At 30.5% G+C, this 10,441-nt stretch overlaps 1 protein-coding gene across 1 annotated transcript; it reads left to right on the top strand.

Annotated features, from left to right (window-relative positions):
• The first annotated feature begins 8,115 nt into the window (after nt 1-8,115).
• On the top strand, nt 8,116-9,462 carry LOC112721134 (UDP-glycosyltransferase 84B2). The gene has a single exon (XM_025772204.1). The coding sequence runs from the start codon at nt 8,116-8,118 to the stop codon at nt 9,460-9,462; it is 1,347 nt and encodes a 448-aa protein (XP_025627989.1).
• Nucleotides 9,463-10,441: the final 979 nt, after the last annotated feature.

Here is a 10,441-nt window from a genome sequence, read left to right as displayed (position 1 = left end):
GGATTATTGCCTCGTTAAAATCTTACTAAAGAAAAACCGAGTGGGAAAAAAACCTTAGTGAAGGAAAAAGAGTACAATATCCTTTATGATGGGACTGCCTCATTAAAAACCTTGTCAAGAAAAACCCAATGGGAAAAAACCTGACCAAGGAAAAAAGAGTACAGTCTCCCCCTCTTGTCGACATCAGTTGATGTCTCGAAATCGGCGCATCCCAATCTCATGTACCAATCTTTCAAAGGAGGATTTTGGGAGTGACTTTGTGAACAAATCTGCCAGATTGTCACTTGAGCGGATCTGTTGGACATCAATTGTCCCCTGATTTTGAAGATCATGAGTGAAGAAGAATTTGGGAGAAATATACTTTGTTCTATCACCTTTGATATATCCGCCTTTAAGTTGAGCAATACATGCTGTATTATCTTCAAACAGGACAGTTGGAGCTATCTTATGATCAATTAGTCCACATGATGATAGAATATATTGAATCAGACTCCTCAGCCAAAAACACTCGCGACTAACTTCATGAATTGCCAGTATTTCAGCATGATTAAAGGAGGTTGCTGCTATCGTCTGTTTCGTGGACCTCCATGATATAGTTGTACCACCATATGTGAACAGGTATCCTGTTTGAGATCTCCCTTTATGTGGATCAGACAAGTATCCGGCATCTGCATAGCCAACTAGCTGTGACTTGGATCCATAGGGATAAAACAATCTCATATCAACCGTTCCATGAAAATATCGAAAAATTTGTTTGATTCCACTCCAATGTCTTCTGGTTGGAGAGGAACTATATCTTGCTAGTAAATTCACCGCGAATGATATGTCAGGTCGCGTATTATTAGCAAGATACATTAGCGCTCCAATGGCACTAAGATATGGTACTTTAGAACCAAGGATATTTTCATTCTCTTCTTTAGGACGGAATTGATCATTTTCCACATCCAAAGATCTTACGATCATTGGGGTACTTAATGGATGTGACTTATCCCTATAAAATCTCTTCAAGATCTTTTCTGTGTATGTTGTTTGATGAATAAAGATCCCACTTTTTATATGCTCGATCTGCAGGCCGAGACAAAACTTAGTCTTTCCAAGATCTTTCATCTCAAACTATTCTTTTAGAGTTTTTATAATTGTTGGAATCTCTTCAGGAGTCCCAATGATATTTAAATCATCAACGTACACAGCAATTATAATGAATCCAGATGCAGATTTCTTTATGAAAACACATGGACAGATATCATCATTCTTGAATCAATTTTTGGCCAGATACTCAGTAAGACGATTATACCACATTCGTCCAGATTGCTTTAGACCGTATAAAGATCTTTGCAATTTAACTGAGTATAACCCATGTGAATATTCATTGGATGGTTTAGATATCTTTAGTCCTTCAGGGACTTTCATATAGATATCCCGATCTAATGAGCCGTATAAATAGGATGTTACCACATCCATTAAATGCATATGTAGTTTATGATATTCACATAAACTGACCAAATAACGCAATGTTATCGCATCCACTACAGGGGAATATGTTTTTTCATAATCTATACCGGGCCTTTGTGAAAAACCTTGTGCCACAACTCGAGCTTTATAGCGCACAATTTCATTTTTCTCATTTCGTTTTCTCACAAATACCCACCGGTATCCAACAGGTTTTACATCTTCTGGTGTACGGACTACAGGTCCAAAGACTTCACAGTTTGCAAGTGAGTCTAACTCAGCCTTCATGGCTTCTTTTCATTTTGGCCAATCATTCCTTTGTCGACATTCTTCGACTGATCTTGGCTCAAGATCCTTACTTTCATGCATGATATGCAATGCCACATTATATGCAAATATTCCATTGTCAATTGTCTTATTTCGGTCCCATTTCTCTCCTGTAAAGACATAATTTATCGAGATCTCGTTATTTTCACAATTTTCAGGTACCTGAACGTCTTCTAGCGTTAAAATTATATCAGAATTTTGGACAACTGCAGGTGTCTTTACTATGTCTTTTTCAACAGGAATATTATTTACCTCTTTTCTCTTTCGAGGATTTTTATCTTTGGAATCGGCAGGCCTGCCACGCTTCTGGCGTGTATTTGCTTCAGTGGCTATTTGTCCTACTGGGACATCAATTCGAATTGGGGTATTTTTCGCCCTGCCACGCTTCTGGCGTGAATTTGCTTCAGTGGCTACTTGTCCTACTAGGACATCAATTCGAATTGGGGCATTTTTCGCTGGTATATAAGATTTGGCTATCCTCTTTGTATCGAAAAATGCATCAGGCAATTCATTTGCTATTCTTTGCAAATGTATAATCTTTTGAACTTCTAGTTCACATTGCCCTGATCGAGGATCTAAATGCATCAACGATGATGCATTCCAATTAACTTCTTTTTCAGGAAACTTATTCTCTCCCCCTAATGTTGGAAATTTTGATTCATCAAAATGACAATCCGTAAACCGGGCTTTAAATACATCTCCAGTTTGTATCTCAAGATACCTCACTATAAAGGGAGAATCATATCCAACATATATCCCCAATTTTCTTTGGGGTCCCATTTTGGTGCGATTAGGTGGTGCAATGGGAACATATATCGCACACCCAAATATTCTTAAATGGGAAACATTTGACTGCTGGCCAAATGCTAATTGCATAGGAGAGAACTGATGGTAACTCGTTGGCCTCAAACGAATAAGTGCTACGGCATGTAAAATAGCATGCCCCAAACCGAGGTTGGGAGATTTGTTCTCATAAGCAAGGTTTAGCAATTAATTGGAGGCGCTTAATAAGTAATTCTGCTAACCCATTTTGTGTGTGAACATAAGCTACTGGATGTTTAACACTTATTCCATTAGCCATACAATAAGCATCAAAAGCTTGGGAAGTAAATTCACCAGCATTATCAAGACGAATTGCTTTGATTGGATTTTCTAGAAATTGTGCTTTTAATCGAATAATCTGAGCCAGTAATCTCGCAAACGCCAGGTTGCGAGAAGATAATAAGCACACATGTGACCATCTCGAAGATGCGTTTATCAAGACCATAAAATATCTAAAAGATCCACATGGTGGATTAATAGGTCCACATATATCACCTTGAATCCTTTCTAGGAATTCAGGGGACTCAAATCTAATCTTTACTGGTGATGGCGTTAAAATTAACTTCCCTTGAGAACATGTAGCACAACAAAATTCACTAGATTTAAGAATCTTCTGGTTCTTTAGTGAATGTCCATGAGAGTTTTCAATAATTCTCCTCATCATGGTTGTTCCCGGATGACCCAATCTATCATGCCAAGTTATGAATTTATTTGGGCTAGTAAATTTCTGGTTTACAATGGCATGTGATTCAATTGCACTAATCTTGGTATAATACAATCCAGATGAAAGTGAGGGTAACTTTTCTAATATAACCTTTTTATTTAAATCATGAGTTGTGATACATAAATACTCATGATTTCCTTCATTCATTGTTTCAATATGATATCCATTTTAGCGAATATCTTTGAAACTCAACAAGTTCCTCAGAGACTTAGTAGATAATAGTGCATTATTTATTACAAATTTTGTTCCTCCAGGAAACAAAATTATAGCTCTTCCGGAGCCTTCTATCACATTGCCCGAGCCAATAATAGTATTAACATATTCTTCTTTTGGCACAAGATGGGTAAAATATATATTACTTTTAAGAATAGTGTGCGAACTTGCACTATTTGCAAGGCAAATATCTTCAGAATATGTCCTTGCCATTTTTCTTCAAAAACAAATGATAATTATAAAATGAGTAGAAGTACATGCACAGTCAAATTATTCACATGAATACTTAACAAACACATACACATATCAAACAATTCCATCATTGATCAAATAGCCAATATTACCTTCAGAATTCTTAAAGAACTTAGATATATCATAATGAGTGGTGGAATTTTCATCATTTGAAACAAAATTTGTTTTCTTTTCTTTGTCATCCCTTTTCAAGAATGCTTGATAAAGATCAACTAGGTGCCTTGGGGTACGACAGGTACGTGACCAATGACCCTTTCCACCACAACAAAAGTATTTATCCTAAATTGATTTACTTTGCCATTGTTTCTTTCTTTATCCCACTTCTGGTGAGATCCTTTCTTGTGAACATAATTTTTTTTCCTTCCATAATTTTTCTTGTTGTCAAAATCTTGCCATTTACCTCTTCTGGGGTTATAAGTTGCTGCATTTGCTTCAGGAAATGGGGCGGCGCCAGCTGGGCGCGCTTCATGATTTCTTAAGAGCAACTCATTGTTGCGTTCAGCAACAAGAAAGCAAGAAATTAGCTCAAAATATTTTTAAATCCTTTTTCTCGATTGCTACTGCAGGAGCACATTCGAGACATGGAACGTCGAGAAAGTTTTTTCTAACATATCGAGTTTGAGGAGGTATCACTGTCTTTTGATGATTGTACCTTTCTTCAAGGTCTTTCCACAGATCTGCAGGATCTTTTAATGTGGGATATTCATTTTTCAATCATACGTCAAGATGACGATGAAGGAAAATCATAGCTTTGGCTTTATCCTTCTGGGATGTATTATTTTCAGCTTTAATGGTATCTCCAAGATCCATTGAATCAATATGGATTTTAGCATATAGTATCCATGATAAATAATTGTTTCTAGATATATCAAAAGCATTATATTCAAAATGAAAGAGATTCGACATAATAACAATTTGTTACCTGGAGTCTTCCTAAAAGTTCGTTAGAGCTTCGTGCTGATAACGTGTTGTGAAATAATTAAATAAATAAATAAGGAAGAGGTAACAAATATAAAATATGAAAATATAATTAGATAACTCTAGGATTACTATTCACCACAATTACTATAACAATATAATTAATATATTAATATTGTAGTAAAGAATATAAAAGAAGGAAAATGGTATAAGAAAGAGAGAATGAAAAATGTTTTTATTGCTGTATATATATCATACACTGAGATTGTCTATTTATACATGGAAGGAGGCCACTATTTTCCACTATCATTAAATGTAAGAACTTTAGTAATATAGTCATTTAGTATGGAAAAGATGATTCGCTCATGGTCATCCATTTCATCCTTATCTCAACAAAAATTTACATTTTTGTACATTATCTCACAATTTCATACACACTGTGCGAAATAAGAGACATTTTTTTTACCTCAATTTCACCGTCACTGACAGCATAAAATTGTAGAAGAATGTGTTTTTTCCCAAATTCAACAATCACCACTAGCCTAATTGAAGAAGAATATTTATGTTACTAAAACAAACTTTTGAGATTTCTGTTTCTCCTTGATGTGTACTTTTCGGATAAAAGACAAAGGTAACAATTTTCTAACTCAATGAATCATTGAAAGGGAGGCTATCAGGATCCACACTAAGATTGACAAATTGATCCAACACTGATTTATTCAGTCGAAAGATTAGTATACATTCAATTATAATTGTTAATTTTTATGTACTCATTAATTTTTATTTATTGATTTCAACTGTACTCTTTGTTAATTTTCATATACTATATTTTTCCTCAATTACGTTGGTGATGGCTGCAAATTTGGAATAAAACACGTTCTTCTATAATTACCTAGTAGTGGCCGCGAAATTAAGGTAAAAAAATTGTTTCCTATTTCACAAGCAATGAATGTAAAATTGTGGGAGAATGCATCAAATCCAAAATTTTTTAGAAAAGAGTCCCGTTCTACAATTAATGGGGTATTTATACATTGTATATAATGGGCTGCTTATTTAGCCTAATATGAGTTAAAAATGAAAATTACTCACAAAATAATAAATTTAAAAACTCTTATTCAATTATTTCAAATCAAATTTTAAAATTTTCAATTTTAAATTTTAAAATTTTAAAAAATCCAGTTAGTTATTTCAAAAAAATAACCATCTGAAATCCTCCAATACTTTCTTCTTTTTTAACCGGCGGCCACCTCACCTTCATTAATAATAATCCTATTTCACCGTCGCTACTTGGCTTGCCACATGCCACTCATCCTTAATAAAAATAACCATCCACTTAAGAATAAAAATAATCATCCGCATACCTAATGAATTGAATATCTAACATACATTGTCTTCTCATACTTTTCCTTTCTAGAACGGTGTAAGATAAAAAATAAAGAATTTTTTATTTAAATAAGTAAAAAAACCCATAAGAATACATATTGGATGGAATAACCCATAATTACATTTATAATTAAATTCATAAGCAACATAACAAAATTTTATAATAATAAAATCAATAAAGTAAATAATATAAAATATAATTAAAGTAGATTTATATTTATAATTAAAATACAAACAAAAATATAAAAATACAATAGTGCCTAATTTTTTATGTTTAAAAAAATTTTAAGTATAGTATTATAAAAATATTTGATTATTTTACTTTAAAACATTTGATTATATATTCTGCTGTAAAATATTTTATTATTTTGTTAAAATTACGTAAAATAATATGTATAAATACATTTAAATATTTAATTATTGGTTTTTGGTATTTATAAAACATCTTTTGTAAACTATTTAACAAAATGGCATTATCTAATGAAAAAATGCTAGGAAGCTAATATTACTAGTATATGTATTTGTGCCCTCTACGGGATATATATATATATATTAAAAAATTTTAAATAAAAAAATCCTAGTAATTTTTGTTATAAAAATTAAAAAAAGTTAAATATGTATGACTTTTTACTGTGAATAAATTATAAAATATAAAATATAAAATAAGTAAAATAAAAAAGAATACAATTATTTTTTTAATAAATTGAAGAAATATTTACATCTATATAATTGATATTAGACATTTAGACAATAAATTACAAGAAAATTTTAATAGAAATATTAGAGTTGATATTAAAATTAAAAAATAAATATAAACAATGAATAAAAATTTAAAATCAAAATATTTAAGATCAAATAAAAAATAAAGAGAGATCTTTTGTAAATAATAAATCAAACATTAACATGACAATAAATTAAATCAAATAACATATGTTTGGATTAATTAAATTAAATAATTGATATAATAAATTAATTATAATTATTTGTATCAATAAAATGATTAAATAAATAAATAATATCTTATAAATATGCCATGTAAAAGTTATAATATTTTTAAAAATTATTATTCAAAAGTCAAAATACATAAGACAAAAAAAATTAATGCAAATAAAAGCAAAATTAATTCATTTATTCTAGTCAAATCAAATAATTAATATAATTAATTAGTTATAGTTAATATATTTAAATAAAATATTAAATAATTTGATATTTATTTTAACCAAATTAAATAAATAATTAATTATAATATTTTTAAAAATTATTAATCAAAATATATAAGATAAAAAAATTATACAAATTAATATAATTAATTAGTTATTAATTAAAAAAATCTGATTTCAATAATAGATACTAGATAAATGACAATCAATTTCAGCCAAACATATAGATAGAATATTCAAATATATAACAAGCAGATACATTGAATGTAAAAATATTTCTCTAATATGATAAATACTATAAAGAAAAAAAAGTTATTATTTTGGTGCATTAAGTAAATTTGTCTCTTGTAGTTTGACCAAAATGATGTGATCTCATGATAACAGTTGCCCACGTCATAAAAAATGGAATGAATGAACCAATATATTTTTTAAATATTTAAAATAATAAACTAAGTTTTCATTTTTAAAATTGTCTTTTATTAATTCTTTTAGGAAAATTTTTGTATAATAATTATTAGTAGATGTAAATAGTTAAATGGCACTATTAATATTGTGATAGCCAATTAATATGGATATTTTTTAATTATAATTAACATGATATTCAAAGTTAATTTATATACAATTTTAATTTAATTAAGTTATATGAATAAATTTCGAATACCACATTAAATACAATTAAAATATGTCCATATCAAATAATCATAAGAATATCACATATTCAACTATTTATACCGGCACTATACTAATATATGAGTCATATTTCTGAGCCCAAAATATACAATATCTATTGATATATTACTCCATTGTGTGAAGTGTGAACCCTTTAAATATACGTTTGAAGTTACAAAGAAATTGGCAACAGAAAACATGGGAGTGAATGTTATTGTGATTTCATTGGGTTTACCAAGTCATATCAGGGTTGTTTCAAACGTTGCTAAGCGCCTTATTTCGAAGGGTGTTCATCATGTTACCATTGTAACCACAGAAGCAGCACGCCATAGCATACTAAGAAACAATCCAAGTTCACAAAGCTCAAACATTAGCTTTGAGTTCTTTTCCGATGGGCTTAGCCTTGATAACAATCGTAGTAATCCAGAAGAAGTAATAAATTCTCTTGAAACAGAAGGCTCCAAGAATCTATCAAGTCTCATCTCTGATCTTAAAAAAGTTGAGGACTACTCTTGTATGATTATTGGCCCAATCTTCCATTGGGCTATAAATATTGCCGTTGAGCATGGTATTCCTTGTGCACTACTTTGGATCCAAGCTTCTGCCGTTTACTCCATTTGCTATCGCTACTTCAAGGGCATTGATGAATTCCCCAACATGGAGGACCTGAATGAAAACATGCACTTACCAGGATTTCCAACATTTCAGGTCAGAGATGTTCATTCTTTTATTCTTCCTTCTACCCCTGAAACCTTGAGAAAAGTTTTCATTGATTTATTCAAATCAATTGACAAGGTGAAATGGGTCATGGGGATCTCTATTTATGAGATTGAGGAAGAGATAGTAAAGTCCATGGCTTCGCTAACCCCTATTTACCCAATTGGACCACTTGTTTCTCCAATTTTATTGGGAGAAAAGGAAACTGATAATGCTGCTAAAGACTCTTGCATAGAGTGGCTAGATAATAAGCCACCTTCCTCTGTTATATATGTGTCATTTGGAACCTTGGTTGTGTTGTCCAAAAAGCAGATACATAACTTAGCCATGGCTTTAAAGAACAGCAACAAGCCATTCTTATGGGTGCTTAACCCATTCAATAACGAAGGTGATGCCGAAGAAGTGCTGCCTGAGTTTCTACAAGATACCAAAGAGAGGGGTTTGGTGGTGAAATGGTGCCAGCAAGATAGGGTTTTGATGCACCCTTCTATTGCATGTTTTGTGAGTCATTGTGGGTTTAATTCCATGATAGAGACTATCCTTGCTGGGGTGCCAGTTGTTGGTTTTCCATTTTATTCTGACCATCCTACAGATGCCATGCTTATAACTAATGTATTTGGAAATGGGGTCAGAGTCAAGTGTGGTGAAGATGGTGTTACTAGCACTCCAGAGTTTGAAAGGTGCATTTGGGAAGTCACACATGGACCCAACGCTAAAGAGATTAAAAAGAGGGCACTAGAGGTGAAGGAACTAGCAAAAAAAGCGGCACAACAAGGTGGCAGTGCTGATAAATACATTACACAATTTATCAGTGAAATTACTAAATAAAAAACTACAATTATTATTGGATTAAGTTATGGTTTTGAGACATTGTTCCCTTTGATGATATTGCGTTTCTAAATAAAATCATGCTATCTCGATCGATCCTAGTTGTTTTTGTTTGTATTAGTTCAATCGTTCGTTGTAATGTTGGAAAGTGTTGGCTAATTATCTAAACATTTCACTTATTTATATTAAGTGTAAGATTCAAAATTTAAGACTAGTGATAATACAAATAAGTAATAAAATACAAATAAGAAATAAAATTTGCACTATTACAAATTAAAATATTGGAATTATTCTTTCATAAAAACTTTGGTAAACTATCACAAATGCTCTCAAAATGATCAAATTACTAGCAAAAGTTCCCTTAAATTTGTTAACAGAAAAAGTACTCTTAAAATATTTTATACAATTTTTATAGCATAATTAGAAAAATAACATAATTTTACTCTTAAAATTTGGTTATTTTACATCACATAGATATTTTTTATGATTATTTTTTACAATATCAAAAAATATTTTTAAAATATATAAAATTTAGAAATCAAATTTTCATTATTTTTTTACGTATTCAATTTTTAAATAATTATCCAAATATTATTTCAAAATCAAAGGCACTTAATTTTTTAAATACAAAAGTCATTTATCACTTATAAAAATAAAATATTTTTGTTATTTCTATCATGTTTTAAATGTTATTATGAGAGTTGTTATATCAAAAATATTTTCTTTTTGACAAAAAGTATAAAATACGGGCAACTTTTTTTTATTATGGATTACAAACGTGTGTAATCTAATCATGTTGCTTTTTTAGGTGTTTTTTCTTAGTACGAAGTTTCATTTTTAAAATTCTATTTAAAATAAATCGCCCCACATTGCAGTTTACTTTTTTCTGTAAATAAAAATTTAGGAAATTGAAATTGGTTGATCCGATTTTTTGCAGAATAATTTTTAATGATTTCTAAATTTCAAATTAGAGGGTTTA

Source organism: Arachis hypogaea, chromosome 11 (assembly GCF_003086295.3).
Source record: "Arachis hypogaea cultivar Tifrunner chromosome 11, arahy.Tifrunner.gnm2.J5K5, whole genome shotgun sequence".
Classification (NCBI taxonomy): Eukaryota; Viridiplantae; Streptophyta; class Magnoliopsida; order Fabales; family Fabaceae; genus Arachis; species Arachis hypogaea.
Note: the sequence above shows the minus strand (reverse complement) of the source record. Positions and strands in the feature narration are given on the sequence as shown.